The 23164-nt window shown below is 39.1% G+C and overlaps 1 protein-coding gene across 1 annotated transcript in view; it reads right to left on the bottom strand.

Moving 5' to 3' along the window:
• Positions 1–2366: 2366 nt before the first annotated feature.
• Positions 2367–23164, bottom strand: part of DKK2 (dickkopf WNT signaling pathway inhibitor 2) — a 43393-nt gene continuing 22595 nt past the window's right edge. The window contains 6 exon segments of the mRNA XM_032686959.1: positions 2367–5370; positions 5372–5389; positions 5391–5500; positions 6034–6140; positions 6142–6181; positions 6856–7006. Of these exon segments, the coding sequence (XP_032542850.1) occupies positions 5248–5370; positions 5372–5389; positions 5391–5500; positions 6034–6140; positions 6142–6181; positions 6856–7006 (549 nt within the window). The 3' untranslated portion in view covers positions 2367–5247.

Here is a 23164-nt window from a genome sequence, read left to right as displayed (position 1 = left end):
TGCTTTAGGAGCAGTTTGTAATACCAGTATAGTGAAGTCATGTGTTTTTCAGCGGTTTGAAAAACAGCAGATAATAAGAATTTCTGCAGTTAGTGTGATATCAAGTGTGATGGCAAGATACACGTTAAAGTATTCTTATTATAGATGAAAAATGTGCAGACACAGAAGCAGCAGTTCTACTTTCCCGGGAAAAGACAATGAAGAACTTCTAGTAGCTTGCTTGTGTTGCAGTGTGTCTTCCCAGATAACCTGCTGCTTGATTCACCTTCTTACCAAAAAGATGGAATAATTTCCCAGAGCCTATAACAGGCTTACCTTATGAAGAGTATGAGGTTTTCAGGTGTTTTTTGGGTTTGGGGTTTTTTTTACAGTACTTTTCTGGCCTTTTTGATTTGAAAACTCCTAATTTTTTTCCAACTTACTGACATGCTTCCTAGTTTAAGATCTCTGAACACGGGGGTTCATGGACCAAAATTTGAAACTGTTGTAATGTGAGGCAGACAATGCTGTGTATTCATTTTGATTCAGAAATTGTTAATGGAATAATCCCATCTGAAATCTGTGCTTCCACACAGTAAGAGGGGGACTGCAGCCAACATTTGCTGCACATCAGTAATTGATAGCAGTCACGGTGAAGTTGAAACAAAAGGTAAGAATGGATATGGGGTCTCTGTCGTACTGTAAGCACTCTTTTGTAGTGGTGAGCAAGTGGAAAACTGTTTTAGCTGATAAGGCACTTGAGCTGAAATTTCCATTCATCTCAATGAAGTGTTAGGGTTTAAACAAGAGCTTGAGACTAACTCTGTTCCTTCACTCCCATCTAATGTAGCAAAAGAAAGGTGCCATACCTCAGAGTGGCAAGCTAGGTAAGAAACCATTACTTTATTATTACTGTGATTTAAAAACAAAATTAATGATGCCTTTGTGTGCAGTGAAACTGTGCCTAGTCCAAAAGAAGCCCAAAACAACTGCATTCAGTTTGTCAGGGATTACAGGTTAGGTGCTTGGATGAGGAGGAAGAGTTTGTTTTTTTCTTCTCCACTGTGGACAGTTATTTTCAGCATGTGACTGGACAATCCAAAGAACTAGGTTTCTTGTTTTTTTGTAAATGTGGTCTTGATATTACATAACTCTCTTAGCATTTAAGTTTTGAAATTTAGAGGATGATCTTAAGACTCCTAAAGCCTCAGCTTAGAGTCTCTGTTATATGAGTTTCTGCTAGCTTTGACCTTCAGGATATCTTTTTAAATGGGTTTCCTAGAAGGAAAGGAAACTGGAAGAGATGAGAAATAACCAATTTTCTTTGATAGGATTTACTTTTCCAAGTGGGGGTGATGATGCAAAGCTCTTAAGCAAAAGCAGAGAGGTTGATGACAAGGAGCAGTTTAGGAATGTCTTTTCTCAGCCTCTGCCCAAGATATTTTATGGTGTTTGATGAGAGCTTTCTGCTGTTGTTGAGACAATGAGTAGGAAAATCAGAATATGCAGAAGATGGCTTGAATTCCGGTGAATTGTTTTTAGGTGTCAGATGTTAGATGTTAAAAGTATTGTATAGAAGTAAGCAGATAAATCAATTTTAATTGTTTTCATTAAAAAATATTAAAAGTCATAAATACTAAAGGTCGCAAACAATATGAGACAAAGCAAACAGAACAGTAATAGATACATGCCCACTTTATAACTGTAAATCAAATATACGCTGTTATAGAGTAGAAATTCCATTATTTTAGGAAAGCTAATAAGTATTTCCAGAGATGTTGCATTGCTGAGGCTATTTCTAGGCTAATAGGAAAGTATTTGAATTGTTCAGCAACAACATCTTCTGTACTTGTGTCATGACAGCAGATTTCTGAAATGTTACTGAGCCAAAGTCATTCTTAATTCCCTGTGATGAGTGACATAGTGAGTGAGAGCAATTATCCCCAAATTTTAGCTGCTCTTTTATTCTCAAACTGATGTATATTTTCACAAAACAGTAACTGAATGGCTTCTAAACAATCAAACTTCAGTCTTACAAAACTGCTTGCATACTACTCAGTTCAGCTATGTGGCTCAGTATTGTGGTGTGTGCAAGGAACTGCCTATGCCTATTGTTTTTTGTTCCAAATTAAATCTCTGAAGGCTTGGCAGTCTCTGTTGAAGTCATTGGCTCCTGAAAATGCTCACAACCTTATTATGTTCATACTAAGTGTTAGAATTTTCAAAGGCCTACCCATCAAATATTGCAAATAACAGTAGCTTTTCATTTTATAGAAACACTAGTGTGATTAGGAGACCATTCCATCCTCCAAATGTGCATCTGTTTGAGTAAAGGGTTACCAGAAATAAGTAACAAAGATATCAAGACAATTGCTCAATAACCACAACCATTATTTTTGCAATATTTATTGCGCTCTGCAGGAGTTTTCTGGGATCAAAAACTTGGATGGTTTAGTAACAGTATTTTCAGTTGTGTCACATGGAGTGTTTCATGTTATTAGAGCTGAATGCTGTAATTTGCCCTTTCGGAATTGACAGTTATAAATTTTGCAGCAGCACATTTGCATGCTGTAGCCTATAGCAAAATGCTGTGTAACTCAAATATCACCTTTATCTATCATGAGTCCCTCTGGTATGTATCACTATCCAGGAAACGTCTTGACGTCTTTCCTATTTAACCTGGTTGATTTTACATTATGCAAACAGGTGCATTATTTTCAAACATATTCTGAGTGTTTGGTGTGAACTGGACCCCAGAGAAGCATATTAGACAGTTGTCACTTAAGCCAGTTTTGTAGAAATTATGAACAAGGATTTTTAAGATCACCTTCATGTGTTTTAACCAAAACTCAGCCCATATAGTGCTCTGAGACACAAGAACAATCAGATGCTTTTACTTGTATAGCTAAAATATATGTTGGGGGTTTTTTTCAACTGATTTGCATGTTTTTCCAGAAAGAATGTTCTTTTTAAGCAAGCAGGAAAGGAAAAGAACATGGGTAAAATATTTGGGGAGGAATGGGAAAGAACATTTAATATATTTATCTTATTATACATTTTTCTACATTAAAGTCAACAGGGCTGCAAATATATTTTGCTACAAAGCTTGTGTAAGAAATATCTCTATAAGAAAATACATCTCATTAAACATTTCCTGTAAATAAATTATCCCAAATAACTATGTTCTGCAAGAGCAAAATAGGGATAGGCAATGTTAGAAGGAGCTAAAAATTTCTGAGACCCCATTTCTGCAACCCCCCTGCTCAGACTGGGTTTCATTTTCTTTTATATCTAGTGAATATGAGAGCTCTAAAGTTCCTCTGCTGAGTATGTGCTGTGTCAGTGTAAATAAAACTTGTAAAATTGGTTCCTGGACTTTTTTAGTATCTTGAAATTTCTGAGCCTTATTCCTGTTCCAGTTACATTGAAAAAACTCCAAAATAAGCAGAGTTGCAATGATAGGACTCCAAGATAAAGCTCTGACTGAGACTTAAAAAACAGAAGCCCCTGTCTCTGAACATCCCTCTAGGTCAATAAAAACTACTCCAGGAGGGGAAAGTGGTGTGTGAAATACTCTTCTATTCAGACTCTTATGGAAGATAAGGGTAATGTAGCTGAGATCTGTGTTCTAATTAGGAAGGTTGAATCTGGTGGTGTAGCTAAGCTATAGCTTTAAAGCATCCCACTGGTGCCAAAAGATATCAGGTAATGGTGACATGGTTTTCAAAGTTAAACTGAATACTGGTCTACCCATATTGTTCAGAACTGAATAAACAGAAAAGTCCGTTGTGTTACAGAATATGAAAATGGATAATTATAAAGGGGTAATTACAACTTAGCAGTAGATCAATTACAGATTCAGGCTTCTTTAAAGTAATATTGTTCTCTTAACAAAAGTCTATACAAAGGAATACTTGCAAATAAGTAAAACTAAAAAGGTTGAAAAGACCTGGGAGACAAGGCAAGGGACAGAGGCTGTCATTTTTTAAGCAGTACACAAACAATATAGGGTTGGCAGCTGTTTTCTACAGTCTATGTACTTCCATCATTCCTGCAGAACACTCCAGAATGAGAGGACATCAAAGTTCAGGTTGAATACATGCTGGAGGCTGGTATGCTGTGACATCACATGATGTTTAGCAAGTCATTGTGATCATACCTTCTTCTCACTTCCTTTTCTGCAGGAGAGGAGATGCTCACAAGACCCAGCGCCATTTTCTTTGCTGTTTCTAAGAAACAAATCCATTATACTGCGGCAGAGTGCCATCAGTAGCCTGTTGCTACTAATACAATGTAAAAATTTGAGTTTGTAGCAGTATGCTCTGAACACCTCAACAAATGTCGTATCATCTAGTATAACAACAACAAGAAAGAACTTCATAGCTCTTCATGTTAGGCACTTCAACACTCTGCTATTTCCTTTGGAAATGTCTATAATGCAGGAATGCTTAGGCAAGGAAAGTATATTTAGGACTAATGAGGAACTGCCTATATATAATTCTGGATTCCGCGTGCACACATATTATCTTCATCTGTTCAACTCAACGTATATTAGCAGTAAACTGAGGCAAATACAAGTGATTGTCATATTATGACATTCACTACATAAAGAGTTTCAATTTACCCATGTATAGGAAACAAAACCCCCATTTAAATGCCTCCTCTTAGAGAAACTGCTACTTTCTTGAAATTTTGAGATGGCAAGTTTTTACCTCCTTCATAAGGGCATGCAAACATAGCACTCTTGTCCTGCAGGAGTGCTTTCTCTGCTGAAGTGTCAGCCCTGAATGACAAGGGCATGTGGACATTCACAGTAACTTTATTTCAATTTCTTACACCTGCAATGTGCCTAATCATGTGTTGAAGGATGAGTCTTCCTGGCATGCACTGCTTCCTACGGAGTACAATGTATACGATTCATTTAGCAGTCATGACTGCACTGGAAACCCACTCTAGCCCTAGCACTGAACCCTGAAACATCACGGGACAATACAGCAAGGTAAGTGACATTCATTTCCACTCTACTTGTTGCATACTAGCATTTCCCACAAACTGTAGAAGTTATTTACAGAAGAACTGGACAGGAGATGAAATCCAGCTACACTTGCGTCTACCACCAGCTCGAAAAGAAATGCATTTGCTGTGACTTTTACTCTTATTCTACTTTAGCCATTCCACTTCCATTTGCAGTCCCTCTTTTTCCACCATGCCATAATGCATTAAACACATAAAGCCACAATCACTTATTACTGTCTTCCCAATCCTCATTCAGATTTTCTGACACACATGAAGTCTTGATTTAGAAGAGGAGGTCGCATCTTTCCATACTTTACATGACAGCCCCTTGGCACAGTCACATCGTTGGAAAATCTCCAGTCCATGGGACCCCTTTCTTGCGCTGTTTGGTGCACAACCTCCCCCTGATGCAACACAGGCTTGCAAATTTTGGTCCAGAAATGGCGAGCACAGCATGTCCCCTCTATACAGTCTGATGACCGTAGGCAGGGATCGCCTTCGTGTCCTAAAAGAGCAACCAAACTATTTTACTATTTCATGGGAAAACAAGAAAGTACAGATGGAGTGCAGACTGATGCAAATGAAACTCAGAAAAAGGAGAGGTTGGTATTTCCATTGTGGCTATTCAAAGGATCTAAGCACAAGAGAAGATATTAAATTAAGAAGGTTCCAGGGAGGAACTACTGAGACCTACCATAAGACCTAGTAAGGAGAAATTCAGCTACGGATTGTAAGCAGAACTACAAGTGTTCAATTACATGGCTGTTACAAGAGGACGATGTGTGCAGTCTTGCACAACTGATAAAATGGATTGTCAGTCCACATCTGATACAGAGAAGAAAGCAGATGCTGTGTTCGATCACAGGAACTGTCGGATGACATTACATCACTTTCTGAGTCATGCTGTGAATTCTGACACAGACATTCACTCCCTGTGAAATTACTGCTTATTTCTGGTTTACATTGCTGTATCTTAGGAGCAATAGCATGATTCCTGACATGAAGGAACAAAGCAGTGTAGTCCAAATGTGGTCTTACCTTTTATGTGTGACAGCTTGGAGCGCGGCCTCCCTAGGTTGTGCCATCCCAAATCTTTGCTAGTATAATGACCATTCTTCTTGTTGCGTGGCCCTTCTAGAGCAGGGATGGGGTGTAAGGATGCTTTCAGTTACTGGTATGCAAATACCTGCAAGGAAAAGGTGATCACTCAAAGATCTGAATAAGAGGAAAAGCAACACAGAGACATACACTGACCAGGATCAGGACCATGAAAGCATTAGGACTTGGCCTCAGGGATGCTCAGCTCTAATCACACATTTGTCTCTGATTCCTGGCACTTAACTTTACCACAGCTCCGCTTCATTCACTGTCAGACAGTCTCGCTGTCACTCTGGCTTTATGGTCTGAGCACCTTGAGACTTCCTTGTAGACACCTCTCTCCACTCTCCAGAGGAGAGTGTGCAAATGCAAACAGTATGGTTATAACCCTCCCCAGGAAGGGTAGATCAAGGGTTCATCAAGTCTCCTTTTCTTCCTTAAAATATAACTTCTGTGCAGTCTTCCAGTGAATCAAACCACATTGAATGTAGAGCTGTGATTTTCGACAGCAGGAGCATTTTTGGGTTTCCCCACCACAAAATGTGAAAAAGTCTGGTAGTACACAAGCCCTAAACATAGAAATACTATTAAAAAAAATTAGGTGCTGTGGAATGAAGTAGAAAATTTTTCTTGGTTTAGAAAAAGAAGCGGTGTCACCCAGAAAAAAAAAATACTGAAATACTGTTGCTGGGAACACGTGGAGAAATAGATGCTATCAAAATGCTGCTTTTACAAAGGAAACCCAAGAAACGACTGATATACCATTGTTGCAGCGGTTCCCAGGGCAGCACATGCCATCTCTGTGGCAGCGCTTCTTCTTCCTCCGGCACACCATGCATGCAGATGTTGCTTGATGAGGACTGTGACAGTATCGCCCAACTTCACATTCCTTGTCATTAGTACAAGGATAGGCCTGGTGGGTAAAAGAAAGATTTACAGTCAAGCAGTCCTTCGAGCATAAAAACCCATACAGCCCATAAAAAACCAACCAGCCAAACAACCAAAAAACAACCAAAAAACTCTGCAAAAAACAACCGAGCAAACAAAAAACAAGAAAACAAACTGCCACCAAACAAACCTGCAAACAAAGAAAGAAACTGATAGTTGAGATAACAATTCATGGGAGCTGGGAGACACAGCTAGGGATGCCCCTCTGCAGCCACAGAGCAATCTTTAAGCTCACACTACTGCTGGTCAACAGCTTAAAAAATAAGGGAGATACAACCAGCTCATGTGTGGTTTCATCTCTCCTTGCCTCTAACATATGTTGGCACATGAGATCTTATATTTTTGTGGATTCAGGCCTCTGATTCATGGACAACAGCTTCAAACTCCACAGTGAAAAATCAATAGAGCCATAAAAGTCAGTAAATATACTGAAACACACCCTCCACTAGGTAACATTTTGTTTTAAACTCCAAAGAGGCATTTTTCCTTTGACAGTTTTTAAACACATTGATTGATAATAAGTTCACTGTTGTCACAGTGAATATCTGCATCACATTGGTACAAATGTCTTTGCAACTGCACTATTCACCACTGGCCTACAGCAGTGGGACTCCTTGGAAGTGAACAAACATCGCTGGTCAGCCTTTCTCTTTGATAACCTTTACTTTGCTTATGGTCTTACTGTAGTCCTTGCCACCTGCTACACAACACTCTATGGTATGCAGCATGGAATATCTTATAGAGCACAAAATGCCTTGTATGTGTAATTCCCTACAAGCAGATACACGTGTATACAATTCTTCCATATTCACCAAAACCAGCTTTAACTTACAGGAAAACTGACTCAACACAAAAAAACAAACAAAAGAAACCACCACCACCCCCAAAAAAAAAAAGAAAACAAAACCCCAAACCTCCAAAAAAGAAAACCCACCAAAAAAAACCCCAAAAAACAAACCAAAACAAACCTAACGCCCCCAAAAAAACCCCAAAACAAAACCCCCCAAAAAACCAAAACAAAAAACCCCAAAACCAACAACAACAACAAAAACCCCAAGAGGTAAAAGTACTGCATTCTCCACAAAGACAGAGAAAGAAAAGTTTGTTCCTACAAAAGGGAAAGACATGATGCTTGAAGGAGATGTGACAACACACACTGCCACATTCCAGAATCCCTTCTGCTGACTCCCACACAGCTATAACTATCCTGTCTGAATCTAATTTGACTGTCTGTTACATTAATCATAGATTTTTTTTTCCATTCCTCAAAATTATACTTGAAGAATTTGTTTGGATAAAAAAGATGACATAAATTTTGAGCGCTTCTTGGAAAATTATGTTTACGCTTTTTCAACTAATTTTATCCAGTATTTTAAATAAGTCAAACTATTGCTTTTACTGTTTCCAAAAATTCTTGCTATTAATTGTTCACCCCAAACAAAAAGCTCAACTGATTAATTTTCAGTGTAGGGTGATTACTTTTCTAATAACAATATCTTAAATCAAGGTTTGATTTTATTGCTCTCAGAAAAGAAAAACTTTGAGGCCATTGAGAATTTGCTTTGAAAATTGTTCTTTCAGATGGAGAAACTCTTGTTTCTCTATCTTCGCGCCATTCCGTTGAGAATCACAGAAGAAACAAGAGGTTTGATAAGAAAACCAAACAAGTTTCTCTAGTGTCAGTAGTGGAAGGGCAAACCAAGCCATTTCCCATGCGACTTCATGAGTTGCTTTCTTTGTCAAAATTTACTTTACAGTACCAAAATTCCTGGCTGGATATTTCCCAAGTGCTGTTGCCTCATTACTCCTGCCCTCTGAATATGTGTCTTTGAGAAATATTCCAGGGTGCAGCTGTTTGGAGTGATCTGAAGTATGTGTAAATCTTTCTCCCTTAAGAACAAACATCCTCAAGAGGATGAACATCGAAGAAGGCCAGATCTCGTAAGCTAGGAGTATCAATAAAAGACAAGCTCTCACCTTTTTGGTACTCTTAAGGCAAAAGCAGATTCTACCTATTCTAGCAAAGCAGAACTAGAGCACTCTTCCCTCAATCTCATCACTCCTTTCCCTAATTTTTCCAGAAAGAAATAAATAAAACTGACTCACAATTTATAATACAGTTACCATAAAAGTAAACTTCCCTTATTTAAAAGATACCTTACAAACGTAAGTATCTTAGAATGCAAAAAAAAAGGATTTTATATAGACTTGTGCATGGTCATATTGAGCTTGGAAAATACTAACTCTGCTAACTGGGGAAAATACAAATAAAAAACAGATGGACTAGCTAAAACCTGGAGATGAAGGCAGTTTAGACCCTTGTCTGTCATCAAGACCTTCATAACCACATCTTTTTTCCAATATGGTCATGTGGTATACACCTGCAACTTGTCAGCAAGAAGCCTACTTGCGGTTTTATTTTGGTTCCTCAAATAGCTTTTTAAAAAAGAGTTCCCTGATCCTTAATGGTGCTAATGAATACTCTCACATACCATATCTAGCAATTGTTTTACTTTTGGCTTTTAAGCTGAGTGACGTGCAGAAGATATTTTAAGATATGCATCTAATTGTCAACTCTAAGCTCTGGCTTTAAGAATGGTAAAAGTAACAAAAGACAACTTGATACTAAAAATTGCTATGAAAAGCAACACAACCCAACCTTTATTCTAAATCTAGAGCCCACTCCTAAATAAAGATGATACCTTTTAAATTAAAAAATAAATCAAAATACTGACCTGCCTAAGGCAAATTACCGCAGCACATAAAAAAAAAAATTGTTTTGCATGTAGCTCAGACAACTAGCAAGTCCATTCAAAACCCCAAAAGATCAGGTGCCAGCCAGCTACCTGAAAACCATCTTGCAAATGCCTGATGCCATCAACTGCCTTGATCTACCAAAACCACCATCCGTTGCTAGCCTAGCTAACAATCACAGGGAGCTTGAAACAAAAATACCTACATAGCCTTGTGTCTCTTTCCTACATTCCAACATTCATTGGAATAATTTCTGCTCCCAGCAAAGTAAATTCTATTACTGTGTAGCATTCATTACTGAAACACAAAAATAAAATAATATAGTGTGTCCATTGGCTTGACTAAGAGAAGGGAAAATGCACCCATAATTTTCCCATTGTTGGCAGTTGCTGAGCCAATCTAGGTATACTTGTTTTTTAAATATAAAGATAAAGACAACATTCTTGTAAAAATGTACATGTCAACAATTGTCTATGCATAAGTCAAGGTTTTCAAAATCTCCTACACAGTGCTTGGAACATAGTCTTTACATTTAGAGAATTGCAGAGAACATTTCCTATATAGAACACAAAGACGCAGATCAGTCCCAGATGGAGAGGGAAAAAGCAAGCTGTAAACCAGCTCTATTTCCCCAGCAATGATAACTAATTTTATAAGGCACATCATTCCTTCACATACTTCAGCTATACATATCATTTTCTGGTTGTAAATCTCTATCCTCTAAACACAGCTTTGATATCATGGGAAACCAGATGAAACTGAGATAAAATATGTAGCACTCCCTGAAGCTGCATTTAAACAGCCTTAATTAATTTTTTTAACCCAGATTACAGGCAATCAAGTCACCCATAGCATGACATAAACTAGATTTGCCTGTGATAATGAGTCACATTTTCAGAATGTGTTGTCTGATCAAGAGCGTTGTTTACTGACATGTTTTTTCCTCAAGCATTCCAATTACTTCTGTATCCTTGTATAAGAGATACAGAATGCTTATCCAAAAAGCGTACAGCAAAGATGTACTGTGTTTTTTTCAATATTGGAGGATTCAGACTAGGTATTGAAGTGGGTGCTGCTCATGCTGTGCCAAGATGTTGCCTATATCAGTCCACCAAGACTAACCTTTGTCAGTCAGGTCACAGCAAAATGGAAAAGTTAAACTTTTCTTTTTGAGAAGGAGAACATAAATCTCACTTCCTTCCCTTCCTGAATCTATATTCAAAATTCCAAGAGTGCATGATAGAAATACTCAAGGAAAATGATGTAGCTGACAGAGGAGAGGAAAGTTGAGGATTTTTACAGTTGAACAAGTCCTTCCAGGCTACTGAAGATCTTCTCTTTAACTTTGCAGGAAGGCTGAATAAGGAACTGACTGTATTGATTTTGTGATTAAGTAGATAATGCCATTCCCACGATTTCAGAAGCATGCAACAGTGAGGTTTATGTCTGTGTTTGTCTTCCCCTTTTGATGGCGGTGATCTCATTTAGTACCTTTTTTCAGTGCAATGAGGTTTTCTTGATATTTTTGCTAGAGTCATTTGCTATCACACATATGAACCACAGAGTTTCACTGAAAGCTGTAGCAATACTAAGTGGTTAGACTATTGTGCTAAGTCAAACAGTTTGAGTCTCTCTGTCTGGCACTATAAAATATAATGAAGAAGCACTTGAGGGGGAGAGTAAGACAGACGTAATGTGCTGAAGGGTGAGGAGACTGATGGTAGACATACTTTACTGAGCTTTGGGAGATAAGGCTTTGAATTTCAGCATAGCCTTCAGCAAATATTTGAAGACAGTATTCCTGGCCAGTGTCTTAGTGACCAGGATCTCATTTGTTCATAGTATGAAGTTTCACTTTTACGCTGAAGCTACTCCATGCTGTAGTAGCAAACTATGTCAGTGAAAGGCAGCAAGAGCCACTGGCATTTTTACCTAGGCTGTGTTATCACTTACCTAGCACATACAGTCCTAGACACTGCTGGCTTCAGAACCACCTTGAACATTGAGAGGAAGGAGCTGTGCCTAAATAAGTGTTTTGGTGGAACAGATACCAGAAGTGACTCCCCCAGAAGCATTTAACTTGCTTTTTTTTTAAACACATCATACAGTCCAAGTGCAGAGTCCATCCTGGTAGGAGATCATGGCTGCTACCACTCCCAGCAGAAGACACAGCATGGAGTTTGTGCATTACCCTTTTACTGTGGATGCAGAGCAGCACTCAGTAAGAGAGTTGAAGTCTCTTGTACCACAAAATGACAGTATCACTGCACTTACTCTATTGGACACTCCACCAGCTTTGGTCCATACAATCATCCTGTGATGATACTGAGGACTGAGCTGAAGAACAGGAGAAAACCACAAGCACTTGTACAGCCAGAAAATCAGAGCTCTACAAAGCTACCAGGTCAATCCATCATCCTCTCTCACTTGGCAAAGAGGCAGTAGCTGTAACGCAAAGGTGGGACAAGTGACTCAAGAAAACGGACATATGTTAGCCCAGGAATGGTCTCGCTTCCTACCTACTCACTTGTACCAGTGAGTTAGAAATCTAATTTAGGCTACTACTCAGCCTTGTACATACTATCCCTAGTTATTAATATCCTGTGTCAATACCTGTGTCACTAGGTTATGCTACCACATACAACAAAAATGCCTTTTTCTGCTGTTAAAATCTTTTATATCACATCTACAAAATCTTTTTTTGTGGTAAGCTGTCTCATACCATGCCTATGAGACAGCTTACCACAAATGCAACTGCAACTCAGTCTATTACTCAAAAAAACATTTCAATTAATTATACTAAATGTAAATTTTAAATTAATGACTGTAAAGGCGGTTGAAGCTGACCTCTTTACAGCCAATATGCTAGCTAGACGATCAAAACTGTCCTGAACTGTAGGCAAGATGACAGAGTTTCCAACCTCCACTTAAGAGATGAAACATAGATCTTGTTTGTCCTTTAGTCCTGGGCATATTGCTTAATATTCCACTGCCATCAGACACAATGAAGCAACCAGCCAGCTCAATCGTGGTGAGAGTCTCTCCTTCCTGTCCTGCTTTGGACAGAATTATCTTTCTGAGGAAGGACTTGGTCCCCATAGAGCAAACATATGAAATAGCCACAGGGGTGCCATGTTTTCTTTTGCTTTTCTCTTTCTCTAAAGAATTAGTAATCCCAAATAAAAGCATGCCAATAAATTAGGAAATGCAAACACATGCTGTAACTAAATAGCCTGCTGTCAAAACTAACTACAAAGAATGCAAGTAATTGTTTGGCTCCCCAGCTGGGCCTGATTCTGAGTTGCATGCAACATGTGGCCTATAGAGCTAAATGAATACATCACATGTAAGATGTCCCACTTGCCTCTTCGGAGACAGAGTGAAGATCCTGCCTATCAAAGTCAAAGAGAAAACCTAATGTGATCTCACAGGACACAAACCCTTGTAAAAATGGAAATAAGAACTCTTCATTCAGAACCACATGAATGTGATAAAGCAAAATGGAGGGGATAAGAGGGGAATTCAAAGCTTTTTAATAAAAGAGCAGATGAAACAAACAAACTCCCAGCTCTTCGTGGGTTGTGGGTTTTTTTCCTTCCCTGCAAGGCAATCAAGCTACTTACTAATAGCTTCTTAGGTGTATCCAGACAAATTCACATATAACTGACAAACTTCAGCCTAACTTTTTCCTAGCTACTTAGCAAACATGTAGGTTAAGATGAGGATGAGAAATGACTGTTATTTACTACTGTTTTTTATTAATCCCAAATGAGAAAAGAGTTTATCAGCAGCCATCTGGAGCAATGTAGTTTTCCCACAGCACTGCTGATGTTGCTTTTTTCTATTCTTAGCTCAACATAGGCATAGATGATAGTGAGGGATCTCACTGTGCACAAGCAGAAAGCCATGGTTAATTTATCCCACAGAGGAAATCATGCTGTGCTCTCAGACAGCTCCAGACATGGATCCTGTCTCAGACTGAGAAATCAGAAACTCTCAACTCTCAGTGACTGCTGTGGCACAGACCATTCCTGAAAGCAAAACTTACAGTAGTTGCAATGAAACAGATTTACTTCTTTCATAACAAGTTTAAGGATTCAATTTTTCTCACCAAACCTTCTTCTTGTTAAAATAATACACCTATGGCCCACTTCTCTGCCAGATCCAGAGAGAAAAGCATCATCTTCAGCCTCTGGATTAAGCACAGGCATTTTCTTCTACAGATAATTTATTTTTAACTCTTCAACTTAAAACAACACTGCTGTTCCATGAGGTCTGATTCCCAGAGTGCTACATCATGGATACATATACCACAGCTTCCAAAGATCATTACTTAAACTGTGTGGATAATGGCCCCAGAAGCCTGCATTATTAAACAATAAATATGCATGTTTCAAAGTAATTTTCAATCCACTGCTAGACCACCAGGGGAAGAACATTTCTAAAACATGCAGTAGTCCTGCTCTCATGATTTGCTAGAGCCAAAGAAAACTTGGATCTTAACAACCAGAAAACAAACTTCATTGAGGTCCTTCTGAACCAACAGGCTGCAGGGCTCCCTTGGGTCCTGTCTCAGGTTTTCTTGTCCCAACAATAATGGCATGGAAAAACAACATCCAGCTAGGCAGTGGTGCAGGGAACTGTGTTCAGGGGGAGTGTGTAGCTGCATCTGGTAGAAGGAGAGTCAAACACTTTCAAATAAACAGGGGAGGTCTATTGACCTGTTTCATGTAGTGTTAGTCAGTGTGAGTGGCAATTCTTCCAGTGCAACAGAAAAAAACCTTCAAAGACTTTTCCTGAATTAAATCTTACTCCTACACTGTGTGATCTCCTAGCCCACGTGATGGATTTCAACAAACATTTTAGGTCTAGAGCAGAACCTCTTATTCAACAGCTTACAATTTCACACCTTTTCTTTCAGAACTACCTACATTTTGTGTCCTACTGGGAGGAGGTAGTATCTGTTTAAAGCTGGCCTTGGCTTCTGAAGGACATATGGAGGAAGGTAATGTGAAAGACTGCAAGTGGATCAATTAAATTCCTGGGTAGATACTATTATCTCGATTAAATTTGTCTTAATTTAGTGCATTTTACATGTGATATGAAGGTAAAATTTTAAGTAATTCACCTTACTGTTTGTTCAACTTCATTCACCTTCAATTCACCTTTAATTCCTCATCTATGTAAAACCTGAAAGGAGTTATATTTCCAAATAATTTAAAGGCCAGTACACTATGCCCAAAATAGACACAGATGTATGTGTTTATATCACAGAACTGCATCAGTCTCCAGAACACCACATATACACTGTTGTCCCCAAGGCAGCACAGCTATGAATCTTCCTATACCCCATCTTTAAGGCAAATTATCAACTTTAGATCCATATTGGCATCACTCTGCTGAATCCTGCCATCTCAAAGGAAGCATGTTATGTTTCCTGTCCCATGTACAGTGTACATACACAGGTGCTTTTACCTCTCTACCTCATGTCATGGCCATGAGAATACATAGCAATGTTTTCTTCTCAACATTTGGAGAGACCATGAGCCACTTACACCGCTTGATTTTGAAGGCAGCTTCCTGTTCCAGAGAATTGGTGCCTTACAGAACACATAATTAAAGAAGGTACAAAAATTTGGGGAACAGTCAGTTTGATCCCAAATTTGGCAGACTTTGTCTCAATGTGTATGATTCATATTGTCTGGTGAACTACCAGCAGCAGCATTACAACAGACCGCCAAAATGATGTTAGTTCATCTTTGAAATCCACAATGTAGTACTAGATCAATGTGACAGGAAGCCTCTAGATCTTGATTTTACGTCATGCTCAAAGAATAAAGTCTTGCTAACATGCACTTTGTTCTATGTCCAGCCTTTTCAGCAGACTGTTCTTGTCCTTTTATGTTTGCCTTTTCCCCACCCCTTTCTGATGGTTTTGCTTTTTAGTTTTGTCTCTAATTGGCTATTTATTATCTTTTCCAGAGTGAGATTCTTCTGGCTTTTTGATCAACATGTTTACTGCAAGGGATGAACAGTGGGTTGCCAAAAAGAATTTTCTTTATGGATTTATTAGCTCTAGAAGTGTGGAGTTTTTTATTATTATAGGAATACTATCCAGATGAAAACAGCTAGCAGATCCTGTGGCTCCAAAAGTGCCAGGCATTAAACTAGCAGTAGATACTCAGATATTGTGATTGGGTGTAGAATAACGTTGCTGGGAACTGACACCAAGTTATTGTTTAACACCCAGGGCTGAACATCCCCACATGATGACACACTTTCAAGGTAGAGCTTTCATTGAGAGCCATCTCTGTAAGCATATATTCACAGCCAGAAAAATGAGATGGCGGCTTTACCTTCTTTAGTATACCTACTAAGCAAGTAAACTGCCTTTGCTTTTAAACATTCACAAAATATATAAAACCGAGGGAGAAAATCTGTCTTATTGAATTCAGTGCAAAAACTCTCCTTTGTCTTCTACACTGCATGGGGAGAGAATGCTCTCAGATTATAAACATTTGTGCAGCATCTGCAATCCTCACCCTGGAAATGCCTCTTATGTATTCCTTGTAAAATATAGTTTGTACTGCAGAATACAAAGCATTTAGGACACCATTTTTCAAAATGCACTTTCTCTGGTCCTCATATTTAAAAGGACAGCCTTGAAAACATGAATTCGTGTCAGATGCCGTATGTTTGAGAAGGATGAACTGCAGTCTCCACCTCAGCAGACTGCCGACTGCAATCTAACATTGTTACCAAATGTCAGCATTATTGTATCCTTCCTGATGGTCATTTATGTGAGAACACCTGGCTCATATGCCTCTTTCAATCCCAGTTCTTTCTCTATGCATCAGAAACCACCATTGTAATCTGATATTCCAAACATCTTCCCTGTTTTCCTGCTCTGCATGATCTCCTCTGCAACGTGATGGCTATGACTGCTCCATTGTGAAGGGAACTGAGAGGGCCCGAGTCCTTTGAACTCCCAAGCACCTCAGATATCAAAAATCAGTCACTCCAGATTTAACATCAGAACAAACAAACAACTTTGGGACATCTGCACCAGCTCCCACTCTCCAGTCTCATGCACCTCAGAGCATTCAGAGACATGGCAGCAGAAGCCACGAGTTTTAAGGAAAAAGAGCAAAAAAAATGTTCATAGATCTTCAGTTTTTACAATGATCTGCATGAGTGAGACCGAGAAACAGGACGAGTCAATAATGTAACTTGGGGCTTTCCTTTTTGTAACAACAGGAAGAACTACAATATGAGAGCACGGCTCCTCATCTTGACGTGTTCTAAGACCAGTTATGCTTGTATGAGGAGCTTATGCAGTGGGACTACCTGCAAAAACACAGCTGTCCTGGAAAACCACTTGTTCACAACGCCCTGAGGGCACAGGCAATCTCCACAAAGTGCTTAGACTCATATTGCTGCTCAGTTGACTCGTCAATAAGAGTAAAATAAAAAATTTTAATACTGGGCTATTAAGGCAAATTATCACAGTTTACTCAAAGAAGGCCAAAGATGACAGAAAGAGAAAGGACCACTAAGAGTTTGATTAAAAATGTCATTGTACTCTTATTAAATTATTAAGTTAGAGCTGCCTACCAAACTTCAGCCTGTGGTAAAAACGTAGCAATCAAGGTTTCAACACTATTTACCCTTTTTTCCTTTTTCTTTTAAAATGCTTCTGGTTAATTTTGCACAAACAAGAAAAGAGGAGCAGCACAGCAAGGCAAGAATAACTTGTGAGTAAAACCAGATGAACACTAACATATTTACATAGTGTAATGACTTCACTATTAATTCAAACAAACCCAGATCCCAATTCTCAAAAGAGAGAGCTGAGCACATGCAATCCAGGAGGCAAGAACAGGGTGGCTTCAGACTGCATTTATGTCTGCAGCCCTGAGTTAGTAGAGACTGCTCTTACTTTCAGTCTGCAATAGTCACTGAGGGACCATCTTTCATTCCAGACGTACTCCAACTACACCCTCTTCTCGATCTTATGGGCCCCTTTCCATTTTCAAGCAAGACTTACTTTAGTGGTAGTGACCATAACACAGAAGAAACAGAATGGTAGGATTTCAGAAAAAAAATGTAGAAAAAGCCACGTAATGTCATAAAATGAAAAAAAAAAGAGAGGGGAAAAAATTTCAGACTCACTGTAGGGGACAGTCACTTCTTGATAAAGGCACCCAAAAAACCCCCAAAAACTTCAAAGCGGAATAATCTTACGCAATTTCTGAATTAAGCCAAAATGGACCTTGTTCTATTCTAGTCATTGTCAGCATACAATTACCTAGAATTCCGGCATTTAACAATGAATTAACTGTAAATCTGTTCTCCACCCTCAAAATAAGCTATTCTTCAGCTAAGACTTGTATTTATCCTCTTCACTGCTACATTTTATCCTATCTTTTCAACTTATGTTTTCAAGCATTCTCTCCTTGTCTGAAAATAATATTCTTTATGTGGAGCTATGGAATCTCTTCTTTGTTCCTAGATGTCTTGGATGTTGGTCAACAAAAAGCCATTAAGAAGTTTAATCCTCTGTGTTGGAACTACATCAGACTGCGAGCAATTTCTTTGTAACAGCCTTCAGAATAAATATCCACTAAATGCGGGTTTTTTCCTTATACTGGTTACCCACACTTTATAGGGGTGGCCCTTTCATTTATCCCATTACTATATTTCCACTTCTAAAGCTAAGCCAGATGCAGCAACCTGATACTACTTTTCAGTTCACGCAACTTTATTGTAATGAAAACTTCCGTGTATATCTGATACTTGTTAGGAAAGCCAAAGAAACAGGAACCATGGTAATATTGCACCACCTTCTTGACAACTTTCATTCTGCATGAGTTGGAGTCTCATGCAGAATTACCATGAGACTTCATGCTTCATTAGCAAGCTTTTTTGCGTTTGGATGCCTCAGACTGCAAGCATAGAGTCAACCTGTATCTGAACTACTCTTGTCAGTGTTACTTGCACTATAACCTTGCCCAGGTTAGGTTAGGTGTTATGCTTTCTTAAAATTGTACATGATCAGTTCTTTATTGCTTGATAGCCTACCTAAGCAAGAGACCAACAAGGGCAGAAAACATTTTAAGGTTTTATTTAATTGGTTTTGTCTGCCTTTTCTTTTTTTCTTTATTCCTTCCTTTAAAGAGATGGACAAAAGGCAGTGGAGTTTAAATGGCTTGGCTATGACAAGGCTACATAAGAAGTACACAGTACACAGGTAGTTTTCTTGAGCCCTCATCCATTTATCTATATGATTTTTCTTTTTTTTCTGAATTTTTACCCTTCCTTTCAGATGTGCTAATTGTAATTGACTGTGTCTGTTACAATAATCTCCTCTACACAGAGAAACAAACACAAATCAAGGTGGCCATTTTACCAGCCAAGTAGGAAAAAATGTAGTCCTACTTTCAAGAGATACCTGTGAAAGCATATTTTATATAAATAACTTGATTTCCTAAAGCATATTTTACAACCTTAGTCTGCCAAAAATTCTTAGAGTACAGGTATGTGCAGAGCACTCTTTAAACTTAATGCTGAAACCATCCATTGACCATGGCTATGTGATTATGGCAAAGGAAGATTTCCTTCCTTAGCTTTTTGGTAGAGTGTTTGTTGGAAGATGTGAAGGAGATGCAATTTATTGTTTTCTCTATACTTCACATGACACTCCGGGGGAGAAAAAAAAAGGAAAAAAAAAGAAAAGAAAGGAAATTTGAATTAGACAGATAAAATCATTTAGAACTAAGTCTTGGATAGTTCAACGAGCAGCAATGGAGTTATTCAGATGATTTGTGTTATTCATGTGTTTATGCTTCTGATGACATAATCATATCTTTTATAGTTTACTATAGTTTACTGCCTCCGTACAATCCTAAACATCCACTGGTCAGATTATGTGACCAATACATCTGTTCTAGAATGAGCAGCAGTCACAAGTATCAAGCCCATGTTAATGAGAACACAGCTGTGCTGGGCAGGGCACGTCTCCAAGATGAAAGACCACCGCCTCCCTAAGATCTTGCTTTATGGTGAACTTGCCACCGGCTGCCACACGAGAGGAGCCCTGAAGAAAAGATACAAGGACTCCCTGAAACAACATCTCAGCCTTGGCCACATTGATCAACATAACTGGTCTACTCTGGCCTCCAATCGGGAGGCCTGGAGACACACCATCTATAACGCTGCTGATGCTTTTGAGAAAGCACGCGGGATCACTCTCGAGGAGAAAAGACAACGCAGAAAGAATCGTGCCTTGCAGAATATACCACCTAAGGAGTCTTTCTGCTGTGCCTTTTGCAATCGGATATGTCTATCTCGTATTGGCCTTTTTAGCCACCAACGTGCTTGCAACAAACGTGGGTAGAGCCCTCCCCAATCTTCGTTCACGAAGCCTCGTCATGGTGATGATGATGATGACAGTTTACTGTTCACAAAGCATGGTTCACCTCTTAGGCAACAGATTATTTTCCTAGTCACAGGGCAAGTAGGCAGAAAAGGAGACTAGACTGATACAAATTAAAAGTACTTCATCACAGAAAAGTAATGAAAGTAAACACATAGAAGTTAGACAGTTTCCTGCTCTTTCTAATTCTCCAGGAGACAAGACTATTCAGAATACTTCACAGTAAAACGAGCGACAGCATATTTCCCTAGAAGGTGCCCTTTGTGCCATAGCCTTTAGCACTGTGCTCTGAAGAGCACTTTGACTTGAGAGTTCTCTCACCCACTGCACTGAAACAATAGTTTGTCTGGTGGTGTACACACCTGCTCTGCTGAAAGAGCTGCAAAACCAGCCAGCTCTTTGCATATCCAAGTGTCTAAATTCACCTGAGTGTTTGCATTTTGTGAAAACACAAGGGAAAAACCTGTGACAAACCAAACCAAACCAAACCAGACCAAAGAATAATACCTTTCCCACAGCCACTCAGTCTCAAAAAAGGTACAATTCCCATTGTCTTCAGAAGTTTCTCCCACGTAGGAAAATCGGCCCATAAAGAACTAAGCAAGCACTTTAGTGTTAGTGTTTCCTAAATTTGATGCATTTTCCTTGAAGCCAATTCAAAGCATCATTGGGATAGGATAGGCACATTGCCTGCTAAGAGGAGCTCTCTAAACTGAAGCACTGGGGCACAGCCTTGTTGCTACTTACTGCCTCGTTAACTCAGGAATTAACTTCCTGTGAGTCATGGAAAATGACCACCAGAATACAATGGAGAGGGGTGAACATCAGCTTTTCCATAATTTCCAAGGCCAGTCTCTTGCTGGCCTTCCTACATGCATAGGGGGAAGAGAGAGAGACTACATGACCTTGTAGTGCTTTGCTGCTACAACTTCACTTCTGACCCCTGTCCAGGGTAGACTGCCCCTCCCTTGAAATGTGAAATGCCATTTCATTGGTATTCAGTTTCCCTGGTATCAGTGGCGCAGAGGCTATCAGTCTACTGCAGCCTGCTTTACAGGTGTTAGAGCTCCACATGCTGAGTGTGGCAAAGCCTAAACGAAGGAGGAATGAGTCCGTCCACTCTCAATGCCTGTGGGAGAAGGCATTCCCCACTGTGGAAACTGCTGCTCTGAACACTCTCATAAAGGCCGCTTGAAAGCCTGGACTCTCTGAGGCCTGCTAGAGTTACGCGTTACAAATTAATCTACTCTGGACATACATGGTATGGTGCATAGCAAACACCGTTTTATTCCTGAAAAGCCGTAATTGATCGTTTGGGTGAACTGTTCTCACTGTAATCAGTAAAAACTCCTTTAAACATGACACTTCAGGACATGGCCTGAAGGCAAGACAGTGCTCTACCTTAAAGAGTTAACAGCTAGGATATATATTGCAGAGAGGTAAGATTTGTCATAAAGGAAAAACATAATTTACATCAGTATCATTAAATGATCAGTCAAATTCTTGGTTTGAGGGTGTCAGGCTATCTTGAGCTGCAACAATAGCGTATATGAATTACTTAATACTTCACTCAAGTTTTAGATAGCACATAGTGTATTTACAAAGATTTAATCTAATATATTTATCCAGGTTTATTCAATAGAAGAGATTTTTTTTCTCAGTTAAACCAATATAATCATGCTGAAACCTACAGGCTGACTGTGTGAAAGAGTATGAGCAGGGATACTGATAAGTCCCTCAGTAGACTGTCATACAAGTGTACTGTCCATCAGTTAGGCCTATGTATACTTCAGAATATTTCTTGAACATGAAATCCAACTGCATTGCTATTTCAACATTTTTCTAGCACATTCTGAGAGAACATAAATTCTGCTCTAAAATACCCCTTTTCAAATCTTTCCTTATTTACTTCATCTTGTATCAACAAGACTTACATGCTTGATCATGAGCCCAGGAAAAATAAGGAAGAAGACACATGCTTGTCCATTTGTTAAACAGATGACAAAGTTGGTCTACGCATACCTTACAATCACTGACCTATTTCTCTCCTGTATTTTTAAGTCCTCACTATAAAACTCAGTGAAGGGAGATTGAAGGCACTGACAAATATCAGCATTAGCAGCAGAGCAACAATCTGTCACACCACTTAAACCCAGCTGTTTGTAGAGTGATGGCCAGTAGGGACTGTATGCTAGGAGCAAAATACAAATGCCTGGATCCTCCCCAGCACCTCTTCCAGCTATTTATACAAAACTTTGCTGACTTTCTTTCCTTGTTTCTTTTCAGTGTCAGCTGCTTTTTACTCATGGCTAAGCCACAGTTGTTTACAATACACCAAAAATCCAAGCTAATGATCTTAGAGTCTTCAAGTCTAAGCACATTGGTCTGGTCTGGAACTGAGATTCTTCCTAGGCCCATCTTTCACATAAATACACACACATCTAAATGGAAAAACAACCTGTGTGTTACAGATTTGCTAAGGAACGTGCAGCAGTACCCTTATCATTCCTATCAAGTGTAACTCAAGAAAGACTTGAAAAGTTCAAAAGAAGCAGCAAACTGCTGTTTAAATGAGACTCCATTAGGCAGAACTCTGTTCATGACTCTCCCAGATCGTTGTTTTTATTAGCAAGCTACATGAATAACAGCAAAGCTATTTGTACAGCACTCATCGGGTTGGGTGCAGACTCCTGCCCTGCAAGAGAGCTCTTTTAGATGTTCAATCCAGCACTGCTGTTATCTGCTCTGTGAGAAAAAACCTGATGCAAATGAATGGAAATTTTGTGTCTGGTCAACAAAGGGGCTTTCCCAGACAAAACAGAACGAATATTTAAAGTTACTTGGTAAATCAAAGGCTAAAAAGCCGTGATCTTGTAATCTCTTCCTAATGTGAGTAGTCCTCACAGTGATCCCATGGTTTCACTGGGCTTCAAA

This window comes from Chiroxiphia lanceolata, chromosome 4 (genome assembly GCF_009829145.1).
Source record: "Chiroxiphia lanceolata isolate bChiLan1 chromosome 4, bChiLan1.pri, whole genome shotgun sequence".
NCBI classification, from domain to species: Eukaryota; Metazoa; Chordata; class Aves; order Passeriformes; family Pipridae; genus Chiroxiphia; species Chiroxiphia lanceolata.
This window is presented reverse-complemented; position numbering and strand designations above follow the sequence as displayed.